Below are 15,423 nucleotides of genomic sequence, written 5' to 3' on the forward strand. Positions count from 1 at the left end.
GCATGTTTGCCTGCTAGGTCAGAGACATGTCTCTGGGCATGTCACTACTGTCACAGTGCAACTCTGAACATCGCTTCTTGCCTTCTCTATGTGTGGAACTTATAGCTGAAGTTCGAGCATGAGTCACAGAGTCACTCTATGTTATACTCATTTCAATCATAGGTATGACTGAGGTGCCCAACATGATTATGAAAAAGAGCTACTCCAACCCTGAATGGTTGAATTCACCATTGAATTTGCTGGTGAACCTTCCTTGATTTTTATGGGATTAAAATCACTCCAAAAGCTTATATGTCTACTCACATGCTGTGTTGGTGACTGTGGACATCAGCATTTAAATAGAGAGTATGTAGGGGCACAACTCCAGATCTACAGATTTGGATCTGTAATCTAAGGGTAACACACTCTGATTTCACACTTTTGTCCATACTTTGCAATTCTCAATCCATATACAAGGGCACCTGAGCCAGAGGGTGGAGCCCCACTTTCTGTATTGTTAATATAAGAGATGTTTATGGTATGTTTTTCTCTGCCTTAGTGTTCACATTGCAAAGTTCAATTTATAAAGGTTGTTATCCAGGGTTATTTTATTTCGTATTGAAAGATGATCCATAATCTATTTGCAATGGCAAAAATGTATGTACTAAGCTTAAAAACCTTATTTAAAAATTGTTTATCACATTTTCTGAAATGTATGGCTAGTAATATTTCTGAGTACTTAACTGTGAAGCAGTTTTTCTCACTGTTTGGAATGAATCTGATTTTTCTAGCCTTTGCAGGGAGACTCCCTCAAATCAGTGAGGAATTTGGAAAGGTCTGCTTTTTGTGTACTTATACATACCTTGAACATAGTGACAGATGTCAGATATTTTAAAGAGAGAGAAATCTATGCTTCAAAGGGATCAAATTGGCATCTCATTTTAACTAGAAGGATATCTGGTTGACAGTAAAGGTTATAGTGGCTGACCCAAGTACATCTGAGGCTGGCAAGTCAGTATATGGGCAACAGCAGAATTGGGTGAAGTCGTGATAAAGTTGCTGAATAAAAAAATTCAGAATATAGGATAAATTTTAAAAAGGAGCCCTAAAGAAAAGTACATGATGGAATTAGACACCAACTTAATTAAGTATTTTTTTTAACTTCCAGTATGAACTCGAAGGCTAATAAATTTTAATATTTCATCTGTTCAGATGTTTTGGAGATTGACATATTTGCTTATCTCATGTTTCAAATATGTCTATACCCTTGTAAATCTGGCCATGAGTACTATGTTAACCTATTCCTCTCTGCTTTTGTTTATTTCTCATAATAAACAAAGTTGTCTCATGATAAACAAAGCCTTCTGTCTTAAATCTACTCATTATTGGCTAATTCTTCTTTCATTCAGAGCAAGCAAAAAAAACCCAAAAACCCCTATGTTCCTGAATTGTTTTATAAAGATCCAACACAAGTGCCTAATGTTTTAACTGAACTGCAATTAATTCTGGCTGTATCTGAGTAAATCATGTTTGCAGAAAACAATTTTATCTTACAGCCAAATTTATTAGGGTGATAACCACTGAAAATGTAACTGAGGAAACTGTGTTGCATCACACATTTTGAGGTGAATACATTCATCTATCAGGAATAAGCTTTCAAGAATTTTTTTACAGAACAGTCTATTCATAAAATCTACTCTAAATTTGTGGTTTGGGGAATTGTATGTGATATTATTGTCCACTACACTTATTTTCCTTGGCCATTTAGACTGTGGAGCAAAGACTGGAGTTAACTGGTCTGTATGAATCGCATGCATAGATGAAGGTATATAATTGAAAACACTGAGACTGGAAGTAGCCAGGGGCACATATGTCTCACAGTGGAAGTAGAATAATGGTGTCTTTGTCTGTGCCATATGAAGTAGTGCTAAGTAATCCCACCTGGTCATGAAGTCAGGCTGGAAAGAAAAGTGGAGATTGGTCCCTGCTTGCAGCACAGTATCTGCTGGAAGTCCCTAGTGCGTGGCAGTAGGCAGAGGTCCAGTTAACAGCAATCTTTAGTGCCCCAGGAACATTTCAACCAGAAGCAAAACAAAAAAGAAAGAAAGAGTTCAACAGTGTTTGTTTCACTGCATATATTTTTGCTGCTAATTTCTCTGCGTAGGACAAAGAACAAGCTCTCATGTACTTGTTGCAATTTTTGTGAAAGGAATGGATGTAAAAGTTTTTCACTCTCTCCTGTTTGGTTAGCAATGCTACTGCTGCAAAGGAATTCTGTGAGGAGCATGAATGTCCTGCCAGATGGAAAGACGCAAATGGAGACAACTGCTGTGTCCACCACGCCAACATTCATTCCTGTCCTTTGGCCTTCATGGTTAGTGTGATGCCACAGCATCATGTGGTCTGTTCTTGCTACCGGATGAGACATCATTGTAATAACCAGGTTCAAGTTCATGAGGTATTTCTGTGATTACAGTTGGACCAAATGACAGTTCACTAAAACCACTGTGGCAATGTCTGTCAGTTTTAGAATTTTTTTTTGTACTGTATGCAAAGCAAGTGTCTGGATCTTTGGACAAGGCAATATTCAGAATCTCTCTTTAGTGGAACCACTTTCATCCCTCTGAGTTTATGTGACTTGGATTGCTGTGCAGCCAACAGAGAAAGAAAGACAGATGACTGCATTCTAAAAGAAGCAGGGCAAAATTTCATTTGGAGGTATTCCAGTCTCTCCATCTTATAGAGAGACTGTGAATAATTTGCTTGGATTACTGAGTTGAGGGGTATCAGTATCACCAGCTGTGACTTGTGGAACTGAGGCCTATGTACACATGTCCTGAGATGGAATGATTTTTCTCCATTAAATCAGAGCAAAAAAAAAAGGAATCCAAATACAAGATAACAATATTTGTTCATGCAGTATGAGCAAGATTCATGCCTAGCCTGTCTGCTTGGCCTGTCCCTCTTTGAATGAATACTTAAAATTCTGAATCTAAAAATACAGTTTGAAACACCTTTATTTTTTATAACTATGAGGTAAACCTTAACCTGCATAAGAGTTTTCATGCAGTTGCCCAGTTTTTCTAGTTAATCTTCTTCTGGCAATGTAACACATTCTTCATGATTAAAGAGGGTGGAATAGAAAGCCTAGTCTACACATCTTGCAGCTGTTTCATGTACCTTTTTGTGTGAAGGCCTAATGACTCCACAACAGCTCTAATTTGCTTCTTGACGGTCTATTCTTAAGCATCTGTTTTATTACTGATTCCCTGATAGCCTTAGCTGGCACCAGGACTTTGGTTTAAAAGAGGAATCCCTGCTGGAACCATCGTATCAAAATTTTTGTCTAGAACCATAGTAAAGAACTTCAACATGCCATTGCTGTGGTGACCTCTCTGTTATTTCTATTCTTATGATTAGTTCTACTTAGAATTAAGATATGGAAATGACAAAAGCATCTTCACCAACATGCATCATCTGGTTTCTTCATAGTGCTTTAAATGTTAGAGTTTCTGCTTAAAGGAGCTCTAAGTCATTTGACTGTCATACAGTTGAATATCACTGCATAAGATCGAACATACACTTCAAAGCAAGCTTTTTCCATTGTTTGAGAGGAGTTTTGATTTTCCTTGTTTTAAATTTTTTCAGTGCTGTGAGTTCTAAAACATTTTATCTTGGTTAACATGTACTCCATTTCTTTTGATGTGGTCTATTTCTTACAGTCCTTTGAAAGAAATGTCTGAAGAATAATCTGGAGTTAGGAGACAGACTTCATCCTTTCTAGCCAACAAAAAACCACAAGATCTTTGGACAGCCAAAATTAATCCTCTGTGTTTGCAGTTGTAGGAGATTTACATCTTAGTAGCTTTATTGAGGAATGCACTGCAAACAGGTCCTGAAGAGATGCCTCCCTTCTTCATTAAAGAAAAAAGCAAAAAAAGCTGCTGTATCAAAAGTGACACTTCAATAAAACCCCTTGAGAAAAATATTAAAAGTGGAATATGATTCTGCTTCTGATTCTAACACAGCAAATCCTGAAAAAAGTGAACCATCTTCCTAAGATTACTCATTCTATGAGTACACTACTAAGGCTTATGTATTTTAAGAAATAACAATATATGTGGTATTTTAACTGAGTATAAAAACAATTGCTTCTCTGTTATTTTATTTTTTATTTTGTCACAGAACAGTGTTGCTTGTGTTTTGGCATTTTGATAGCTTTAGTTATAAAATATTACTTTCTTTGCTGTTAGAGAGCATGAGTAATTTTGAGAAAGTAAAAGAGGAGGAGCTAGGATTTCCATTGTGTCATGGAAATGGTTTACTGACATAACCAATATGTCTGCTAAAGGCTAAAGGAGGAATATGTGGTCCGTGGATCCCAGATGATGGTCAGATATTTACTCACACTTCTTCTACTGCTGGCAAAATGAGCCAAAGAAACTGGACTGCCAAGGTAAACTATATTGCATATAGGATTTTACCTGATTTGCTCTTATCAGAGCTTTCTTGCTAGTAATTTAATGCAGTACATGTACATGTTCCCCATCTCGTTTGTATGTAGGTGTTATTGTATAAGTTATGCATATAGCTGAGTACTGTCAATTCCCAACTGACTTGGCTTGGAAGTAACAGCTTTACACCTTAGGTACTTAGTGGAAGTAGTGGGGATGTGAGGAAAATGAATGGCATAATCTGCCCATTTGAGGTCCACACTAACAGTACATTGCCCAACTGACTGGACTGTGAGGCGGGTTCATATGATCATTGGGGAACTTCTATCTGGCAGAAATAACAGGAAAGCATACATGGCAGAATGGACAGGGCTGATAGCCCTGCCTGGGAGAAGTCAGAACAGGAAGGGAATCAGACCAGTCTTTCTCACAAGAGCAGTCTTTCCTGATTCTGAAAAAAATGCTCAAATTCTTCTGAAGGACACCACAGTCAGTCAGCTCTTTTTATAAAAGCCTATTGTCTGCAAGTGAAGTTTTGATGATTTGTAATGTTTGTTGACTTGTTTGGCAGGTTGTTTTAGTTCATGTTGGTGTGACTTCTCTCATTGCACACATCAGAGTTGGGAGAATGCAAGCTGCTCTGGAAGCAAAAACCACAGTCCTTCCTGCAGTAGGTATGATATAAAAAGAAAATGTGAGGTAATTGCTTATTGACTGCAAATCTCAATGCTTTTATCATTCATGCATGGCTACCAAGAGCAAAAGGGAATCCTACCCCAACTTACCTGTGAAAATACACTAATGTCTTCCTGAAATTCTTCACATAACACTGAAATCTGAAAAAGTGTTTGAACTTCTAACATGTGTATTAATCTAGAACAGTAGAAAGACACTCTTGTCAAATACTATGGCTTCAGGTACTACAAGGCTGGTCTGCAGTTCATGGGAATGTGAGACTATTCCTACAGCTAGTGTTCTGAGGATCTGGACACTCTTCCTCTGAAGGAGAGCAGACTAGTCTTAAAATATTGGAAATATTGGAAAGGTAGGACTTCATAGTGGTTCTTTGTTCACACTAAAAATTGCTCCCAAGTGTATCAATCTTTCATTCACTTTAGTATACCTGTATGGAGGGAAGCAGAAAAAACTGTGACAATTCTCTTAGTGTGGTAAAATTTAAAAAATTAACTTTGTTTAATAAATTAAACACATAACCTAAAGAAAGTTATTGGCTAAAACAAGCATGTCATCACAATAGTCTTGTTAGCTACTCTTCTAGAAGTATGAGAATATATTTCCTAATGTTACGGAATAAAAGAAAAAAAACACAAAGCAACTCCAGTGATACTAGAAGTGTTTATCTATAGAATTTTCTACTCATTTCAAAACAACTGCAGCTGAATTTTCCAGGAAACTTACAATATATCAGGGAAGAAATTTTAAAAAATTCATCTCTACCCCTGAGGCAGAAAGTGACTTCTGTTATTATCTTGGTATTATACTGGAATTAATGAGGCTGAAACAGAATTATTACTAAGCAGTGGACTTTTTTTTCTGTTGAGGCTTTTTTATTAAAAAAAAAAATTACATAATGACAGAATAATACCTTCAGCTCACCTCTCAAGGCTGAAGCACAGCATGATATTAGTTTAGTCACAGAGGTAAAATTGAAAGACCATTCAAGACATGGGAGAAGGAGTTTTGTTATTTAAGACTTTTGTTTTAAATTACATCTGATACTGCTGATAATTTATATTAGGCCTTGGAGTAAAGGAAATACTTGAAGTGTGGGTTGCAAGGGTTCTTTCTACAGTCCCCAGTGTCTTCTGCTGCTGCTGAGGAAGGGTCACTGGCTTCTGGGGATCACAAGGGCTGCATTAAATACAAAGAATACAAAAGAGAATGCCTGCCTTGAAGAACTTTGAATTTCAGAAAAAAAACATGTGAATAATAAGAAACACAGTAGTGATGAAGTGATTTATACACATAACATGCTGAAGGCTCGGATGCAATTAATATTTAACTTGATCAAAGAGAACCTGTATTACTTCAGAAATACAGATTGTTCCTTAAGTTGCTGGGCTGGTATCTCTGAATTCTTCAAAACTTATTTTTTCTGGGACTCTGAGGTTTCCCAGGTCAAGAACCATGTGTTTAAATCTAAATACAATCTCATGGATGAATGAAACTGCCTTAAAATTTTCTGATGTGTGTTTCCTTTCCTAATCAGTCTGTGGAGATGGCTTTTGTGAGGAAGAAGAAGGCTGCTCTATCTGTCCAGCAGACTGTGGGGAATGCCCTCTTTCTGCTGATGTTAGGATAGCAATTGCCTTACCAGTATGTTTAGTCTGCGCTGGCTTCATTTTCACAGTCATGGTAAGTACCCTTTCTCTCCTATTTCCTTTCTCTTACTTACGTGATTTTATTAGATGGAATGGTGCTCTCTCTTAATAGAGGAATAGTTTTCTTCTTCATCCAGTACCTGCATGCTATGGAAAAAAGCAGAAAGATGGGAAACAACTTTTAAAGTTTCCTTATGAAGAAAGTCACATTGTACTAGGAATTTTCATCCTGTAAAGAGAGAAAACAGGTGGAATGTAACAGGGGAATGGGTATATGATGGTAAAGGAAAAAAGAGATTTTCCACAATATGGGAAGTAGGGGTTGCCAGCAAGGTAAGAGTACTTTAACTCACAATAAATCTCTGTTGTGAAATTATTGCTTCAAAACCCTATGGTGGCCAGAATTATAAAAGAATTCAAAAACAAATTAGGTAAATTTGTTAAGAGACTAGCTCCACCAGAGGCCACTAAATCTCAGAGTCCAAATACAACTTAAAATGCAAAACATTCAACTTGGGATATTCTAAAAAGTATCATGGGGAGAGGATAATTTTTTTTTTCTGTTTTGGTTTGTTGATTTTATTAATAGGTTTATTTTCTTAGTGTAACAACCAGCCTGGTTCAGTTCAAAGTGATTAATTTTGCATAAGCTATCAATTATTGTAGCAGCCTCATGAAGGAAAAACCAAAGGGGAAGGAGGAGAGTGGAGTATATGAATACTGGAGAAGTAGTTTTGGGTGTCTTTGAATGAAAATGTCTGTGTAAAGCAAAGAGAGAATGCGGTTATAGCTTCTTATTTAACAGTACTTTTGGAAAAGAGGGTCTACATTGCTTGTGTGTGTGCATCTTGAAAAAAATGAGTTTACAAATTTCATAATGGAGGTTTAATAGGTGAAAATTGCATTTGTAGAGTCATTGTGTTGACTGTGTTCATAACAGGTAATTTATTTAGAGCTTGGCCTCTATGTCCTGTAAAATGATAGGCTCCTCTTTCCTCAGGGATTCCTTCTCTTTCCATAATGTACTGTAGTTGCAATGAATATCTGAGGTAGGCAGCTGCACTGAGAGGGAATGAGTAGAAGAAAGCTGATGGCCCACAAATTGAGGTACTAAAGGAGGCCATTGTACTTTTTTCTCGGTCTGTGCCTCACTGTGTGGCTTTGTGAGTTAGGAACAGAAGCACCGTTGAAAACTATTTGAGCATTTATAATCTACAAGGAAGTTGTGACAATGAGTTTATAGCAACTGTCCTACAAAACTGCACGATCTGATAGAACTATGGAATTGGACAGATGAGAGGTTCAGACAGTTTTAGATAACTGGCTTTTTAGAAAGAGCAATGGAGTTTCTTGGCCTCACATATATTTATTTAAAGCTTTGTAACAAATTTACCTATTATTTCTCCTGGTTTTCTGTAGGTTTAGAGTTGATTTTTCTTTTCTTCTTGCATTTCTGTGTACATATTCCTGCTAACTTCTTCAAAAGCAGCATCATGGGTTTTTTTAAGTTTTATTGGTTTTGTTGTAATAAGATAGGAAAGATCATTTTATCCAATTCAGTAATTGATATAACATAAAAACATAATGCCTTCCTTAATCACTTGAGTAGAGGAAAGGATTCTTTTGATATCAGTGTCAAAGGAAGCAAGCCTAATATTCACTTCTTACTAATATGTCTTTGTACAGTCATACCTTTGCAAGATAAAATGTGGGCTTCTTTCCTCAGAAGCCTTTTGAAATAAATGTGATGACTTAATTTTGTTTCAGTGAGCTGTATATTTGTGACAAATTTCAACCAATATATCAACGCAATCTCCACAACCGGTTTCTTGTTTGTTATCTGGGCTTTTATTACCTGTTTCAATGAATGCATCATTTCTAATATTAAATTCCACAGTATAGAAAATGGTATCATGATGGTAAAACACTGCTTTAATTTGACATTTTGGCATTGACTGCAGTCATAAAAACTGGATAATTTAACCTGGTGCTTGTTTGAAAGCATGTGTTTACACTTTGTATGGTAGTTTTGTATGTCAGCTCTACAGAAAATCAGCTATATTAGTTCAATGCCTTCTTTACAAAGTAGCCACAGAATCCCTACCTAATATTTTTTATGCTAGAGTATTTAACATAATATGGCTTAATTTGTAGGTCAAGGGCTAATTCTATTACAAGATATAAGATACACCGCTCCTTATCTCAGGATTGGGATGGAGTGTATTCATGCACTTACATGGCATAGGGAACTTCCATGAGATGAGATGATGTAAACCCCTCATCTGATGTCCAGGTTGAAATACAAATGCATAAATGCTGACAATAATGGAAAATTTGTAGCCAATGCTAAAATATGACATGTAATTACTTCTAGAATATAGTCTATACAGTTTTTAATATATTTATTAGGTGCTGTTTTCTTCTAAGCCTGTAATTAATACTTTTAGTTCTAATGTTACTTGTAAGATATATGTCGGACATTTACATGTCAGCTTTAGTTTGGATACCTTTAAATTTTCATATTTTATAAAAACAATCAACGATTTAATTCCTTCAAAGACAGGAGGGCTACATTAAGAATTAATTTGTTTTATTTTCATAGTGGTTCCAATATCAGAAACAAAAAATGCTTTGGGATGAAAGCTGGATTATAGACTTCACCTGCATCAAACAAGGTTAGTAGCTTGTTATTTGATACTTTGACCAGTTTCCTTATTAATTTTTAAAAATAATCTCAATTATAATGTTCATATTTTAAGGGTCTTGCAAAAAGTGAAGTGGTTTGTGAAAGAAATATGCAGTGTTTCATCCCTGTAACCTCTGTGAGCTGATCACTCACATTTTTTTTATCAAAGCTTCAGATGAAAAAATTATTTTAAACAGTTTCCGTCTTTTTATATATGTTGATATGTCAATTGAAAAATAGAAGCCTACCCCAAAATAAACAGATAACCTCTGGAGCTGGTTGAAATAAATTACAGCTGCTCCAGTGGGTATATCATTCTGTATAACTGGTCTCACTAAGTTGCTTCGGAGTTGCACAAATATATTGAGTGATATAGCACTGTCTGAATTTTTGTCCATGTATGCTGTCTGTGCCAGACTTGCTACAAAAAGTATTTCATTTTGACTGGAGGTTTGGAGGGTTTTTTTCTATTTTGTCTTCTGGCTATAAACTATGATTTAATTCATTCTAATTAAACAAGTTGAGAATAAATTCAGGTGTTAGTATATGCTTTACTATGCTGCACTTAATATAGATATAGATTATTTACTTTACTGTTCCTTTATTAACACTCAGAAGGAAAACAATACTTAGATCCACAGAAGGGGTAAATCTGCAGAAATCTGCTGAAGTTGATAGGTCTGTGCTGTACAGTCTCTCATTTTCTGTCTGTGCAAGAAATTGCTAGGCAGATGTCTTCTTTATCTGTGTTCTGTTGTTGTGTTGGCAGAGTCAAGATGTTCTTGTGATAATGCATAGTAGAGATACTTTCAGCCTTAGACTTGAACATCAATTTCTGCATACCTTTGATAAGATATCCTTGTTGCTGTAAATAAGAGACTTTGGCTTGGAAATTAATTTGATTACAGGAGCCAAAATTAATTTCAATACAGATTTGTGAAAACAGAAAAGAAAAAAAGTGTTTTTCAATACAGCAAAAAGTAACATGAGCAAGTTTTTTGGCTGATAGTAAATTAGCAAATGCCATAAGCATCGCATGTGAGGAGAAACAATAGAAAGAGACTACATGAAATTAGTAGCTGGATCAAAAAATAACACATTAAAAATAATTTGAAAACTCCAAGAAGAATGATATAACTTTCTTGGAAAAAGGCTGCAAAGCAACAATACTGTTTAAGACCTAAGAGTGATGATTAACAACTTAATGAGGAATGATAACATTATAAGGTCACAAACTATGTCTTCTCTGGATACAGCTGTTCAGAGGTACCCACAGTAGCCTGAAATGCAGAGTTATTTAAATGAAAACACATCAGCAGTGATGTATGCAGGGTATGTAGCACTCAGTATGAAAAACTAGCCTTATTTTTTTCAAGATAACTTCTCTTTTTGGTGTATTGCACCATATATAGAGATACAGATATATATATGCACTCTTATTCTCAAAGCTGTCTCAGGGATCTCCAATGTATTTCTGGCTGGAATGCTGCAGAAAGTTTCAAATGTCAATGCAATTTTGAACTGCATATGGATAATACTGTGGTGTGGGAACATGACAGTCCTGATTCAAGGTGAGATGCTGAACTTCCTCAGTGAGATACTTCTACCAGGGAAAGCTGAGAGGTCTCAGCAATTCTGAGAGTAATTGGCTAAATCTGGATTTTAATTGGAGATGGTGACATTATATGTAGTTCATTAAATTTGTTTTGAAGTCCATTTTTTTACCGTGAGCTGGTCAACAGACATTAAAAAAGGTACATTGAGATCACTGGGCTTTTTTTCCTCTTACTGTATTGTTGCTCTTCTCTGGCTTCTTTCTGGTGTCAGAATCACTTCCCACATTCCTGTACTTTACAGTCTTCCAGGAGCTCCAAATAGACTTGTTAAAGTATGGCACAGGGTTTGCTCTCCTTCCCTGGGTTCTGTCCTCAGCTTCTATGTAGCAGCAAGGACTAATCATCTCAAGAGCTGAGAAATGAAAATTTCATCAAATCCTGAGGATTAGTGAGAAAGATCTCTGGCAATGAATCATCTTTGAAACTTTTTTACTTTTTATGCAGCAGTCACGTTCCAAGAAATGGCTTTCTCTTTTAAGTGTAACAAGAGCAGACGAGATGCAAAGATTTGGAGAGTTCTCTATGTTTGTTTGCCTTTGGAGTCTCCACTTGTGCAATATAGGAATCTTCATGTGCCTTTTCTTATCTCACATTCCATTTAGATTGCATTATACGGACAGCAACAGGAAGCATGATGAGTGCTCCTCCAGCACCCAGTGACTCCAATGTCAGTTGTGTTACTGCTCTGAGCTCCTGCACAGCAGCTGCCAACATGTCCAGGAAGAAATACTTCACCCAGACTGGGAGATAGTAAGTCAATATATTAGTCATTTTCTTCAGTATCTACTATATTATAGTTTCATCTTGATTCCTGGTTCTTGTGACTTTACTGTTGATAGGCAGCAAACAAACTTGAATTTATCTTGTTAGGCCAAATCTAGTAACTTAAGATCATCATATGACTTCTGTACTGTGCATTGGCTGTGGAGTATTTTATATGCCAGGCTTCTGGATTGGTTGTCATTTCTCATTTTTTCTTAGGGACTTGTTGAAAGGCTGTTGATGCGCAAGATGTCCTGCATCTGTTAATGAATGGCCCATGCTATTCAAATGTATCTGGAACCAAGGATTTATGCAACCCTTTTTTCTAAAATAGAGGCAGAGCAAGCCACATTCTTTGCACTAAAGAATAATTAGCACATTAGAAATATTGTTCTTAAACCAGCTGACACAACTGAAGATACAGAGCATTTCACATCTGAATTGAATTATAAAAGTACCTATCATATGACTATAAGGACAAATGGTGTAGCCATAACCTGCTATCCAGTAAGCAATTTTTCCCATAGAAGTGATAAAATTTAAGGGGTAGGAGCAGAACACATGCAAAGGTGGAAGCAATACCTACCATTTGAATACACAGGGAAGGATCTGTGCTTTGCAGGATAAAGAAGCTTATCTAGGTTCATTGGCTGGTGGAGCAAGTGCCTCTTCAGCATAGATTGTGGAAAAACACAGCCACTTCACTGATGAAATACTGTTTCCAGCACTGATCCTTTTTGCTACTCCTTTCTGAATATTTTCGTTGTCATCATCATCTTCTTCAGATGACTCAAAGTCAAAAACATACGTCAAGGATGAAAAATGTATTGGGGCATACATTGGTGAAGCACCTACAAGTGCAACACTAGAGACCCCATACTCTGTATTTATATGACGGATATCACTAAAATTCCTGCAGGTATCTCCACTGGATTCCTTTACTCTAACAAGGAAAACTGCTTTGCTCTCTATCAAACTCAGCTGCTTCATTGTTGAGAATGCTCAGTCCCATGAGAACAAAATTACATTAAATATCAGTGCAGGATCTACAGAACAGTAGCGAGAAGTAATGGATAGCAGGGATGTGGCGGTATGTGTTTCTCTAGCTCTGACATTTCTTGTGCTGCTAGTTCATCATCAAACTGCCTCAGCTGACTCTGAACACTCACATTCCAAATATTGTCCACAGATCCAGACTGGTTGAACATAATCACTAATGCTTCCTTTATCAAAAGAAACAGGGTCCTATCCCTTGTCTTAGATTCAGATTTACAACCACATACAGACATGCTTAAATTCTCTGCCTCATCTCTAGAGATATATGAAACTGTTTCCCATTAGAAAATATATACAGTCCATTTTTGCAGCATTGCTGGGTTATGAAGTTTCCCTAAAACTCTGAGAACAGCGTTTCATTCTGTTTCAGTGATGGTAGAACGGTGGCCATAAAGAAAATAATGAAGAAGGCATTCACATTGTCTAAATCCATACGTAAAGAAGTAAAACAAGTGAGGTAAGAAGTGAAATCTAAGAAGTGTATATTGTTTCATTTTTACACTGATTTTTTAGGGCTTAAAATCTTTCCAAATGTGACTGTAAATTCATATTCCTCTCTCTTTCAAGCTTTGCTTTGCTTGAAAGAAAGCAAAGATCAAAATTTCCTTATGTCTCTTTTACTTTTTTCTCTACATTGTGAAACAAGGCACTTGGTTTTCAAATTACACTACAAAACCAGGAGGGACATCTGTGAGAATTGCTGTTGTGCTGTGATTTTCACAGGGAACTTGACCATCCCAATCTCTGCAAATTCATTGGAGGTTGTATAGAAGTTCCAAATGTTGCCATTGTCACAGAGTACTGCCCCAAAGGCAGCCTGAGTGATGTGCTCCTCAGTGAAGACATTCCTTTGAACTGGGGTTTCAGGTAAAAAAAAACTTTTTAATAGCTAAATGACATATACTGTGCTATATGTAGTTTACGACAAGATGTTAATTTTAGGTAAAGTTCTTGGATAGATAGGCCTCAACCGTGATATAGAGAGAATGAAGAAGAAGGAAAGGAAACAAATTTGAATATCCAGTTCAGCTTGTCTTTTGGGTATTTTGAGAAATCATATGTTTAGTGCAGGCCATGCTAAGCCAATGACTTTTCAACTCTTTTTCTAGTTATACTGCAAAACTGTTTTAAAACCCCTTTTTTCCCATATAACTTTATTTTGTTCCTAAATATCTTGGGCATCCCTATTTAACTAAAACCCACTGCATCTTTGTAACGACGTTTTGGTGAAATGGTTAACATACCTACAAATGCTTTATTACATTAGCCAGTACAGAAAATGAGCTCACATTGTTAGTGAAGCTTTCACAAAGGCAGTGACATTGTTTCTTGGGATCGATTATTTTGACACTCCTTTCTGCTTCTGCTGCATGTTTGCCTCCAGCTAAGAAAAAAGTTTTGCGGGAAGGAAACCTTCCAAATAAAGCAAGGAAGGTAATAAAATTGTTTTTCTGGTAAACATGTGAAAACGCTCCCAGGGATACAAAGGTACTGACAATTTCTAGAAGAAACTCAACCATTTTGGCCTGTGAGCTCAGGGAGGTATGGATTTTCAAACAGTCACCGTAAGTGTTTAGGAAAAATGAGTATGGGAACACAAATTGAAAGCTGTAGGAAGGGTTTCTGTAAACTTCAGAAGGCTTTGGAAGCATTCTTGAGTGAAAGTTGAAATACTAGCTCACTGATTTTTGACTTTCAGGTTTTCTTTTGCTACTGATATTGCACAAGGCATGGCCTATCTCCACCACCACAAAATGTATCATGGACGGTTGAAGTCTAATAACTGTGTGATAGATGACCGGTGGGTTTGTAAAATTGCAGGTAAAAAGAAGACTAGAAAAAAATTTTCAAAACTAAATTTTCACGCTAACCCCTTAATTATAGATTTCACAGTCAACACATGTCCCAGTTGCCTTCATGCTGATATTTCATGTGGCATTGCTTACTGTACCAGACTTCACTAGCAGTGCCTTGTGCTGAAGCAAGTTTCATGTTATGTTATCAAGTCGTTTGATGTGTGTCACTGATGCACACATCGGATCCCACAAATGACGTCGTCTATCAACATCAGTCGGAACCAAAATTCTACCTCATTCTCAGTTTTGATCCAGAGAGAAACCTGAGGCATGGACAATGATGTAAAGAAATGTAGTGATGCTGACTGATTGGTAAACACAAGGTAGTTTAATGGAGAAAAGCAGATGCAAATCAGAGCTTTTCAGTCCTGTCCAAAACATTGAATTGTATTCTTCCAGAGATGGAGCTATAGGTCAGGTCTACTCTTGGTACAGGAAAACAGCTTGTAGGAACAGGAAAACCGCTGAAGAGTCTAGTTTAGTTTGCAGCTGCCAAAGGAAATTAAGGCAATGATCATCTCTTCTACTTTTTGCCCAGAGTAGTCATCATACTCTCTAATGCATAGCCATCCTAAAAGCAGCAGCAACAGATTTGTTTTTCAGTGGTATAGCCTATGACTAAGGCTCCTGCATGGGGCCATGCCTGCTTCTCAAATTCCTTCAGAATCCTTT

At 36.7% G+C, this 15,423-nt stretch overlaps 1 protein-coding gene across 10 annotated transcripts in view; it reads left to right on the forward strand.

Annotated features, from left to right (window-relative positions):
* LOC146424542 (atrial natriuretic peptide receptor 2-like) overlaps nucleotides 1–15,423 on the forward strand; it is a 48,733-nt gene that overhangs the window by 15,136 nt on the left and 18,174 nt on the right. For 4 of the 10 annotated variants that reach the window (XM_085041871.1, XM_085041870.1, XM_085041867.1 and 1 more), the window contains 9 exons: nucleotides 2,230–2,353; nucleotides 4,331–4,435; nucleotides 5,005–5,107; nucleotides 6,664–6,809; nucleotides 9,378–9,450; nucleotides 11,680–11,827; nucleotides 13,266–13,352; nucleotides 13,619–13,762; nucleotides 14,595–14,716. In XM_085041871.1, the coding sequence (XP_084897997.1) occupies nucleotides 2,230–2,353; nucleotides 4,331–4,435; nucleotides 5,005–5,107; nucleotides 6,664–6,809; nucleotides 9,378–9,450; nucleotides 11,680–11,827; nucleotides 13,266–13,352; nucleotides 13,619–13,762; nucleotides 14,595–14,716 (1,052 nt within the window). Of the gene's footprint in view, nucleotides 1–2,229; nucleotides 2,354–4,232; nucleotides 4,436–5,004; nucleotides 5,108–6,663; nucleotides 6,810–9,377; nucleotides 9,451–11,679; nucleotides 11,828–13,265; nucleotides 13,353–13,618; nucleotides 13,763–14,594; nucleotides 14,717–15,423 lie in introns of those variants that run through there. The other 6 variants (XM_085041872.1, XM_085041875.1, XM_085041873.1 and 3 more) reach the window with 3 other exon arrangements.

The sequence above is a fragment of the Lichenostomus cassidix genome, chromosome Z, assembly GCF_008360975.1.
Source record: "Lichenostomus cassidix isolate B80296 chromosome Z, HeHo_3.0, whole genome shotgun sequence".
Taxonomy (NCBI): domain Eukaryota; kingdom Metazoa; phylum Chordata; class Aves; order Passeriformes; family Meliphagidae; genus Lichenostomus; species Lichenostomus cassidix.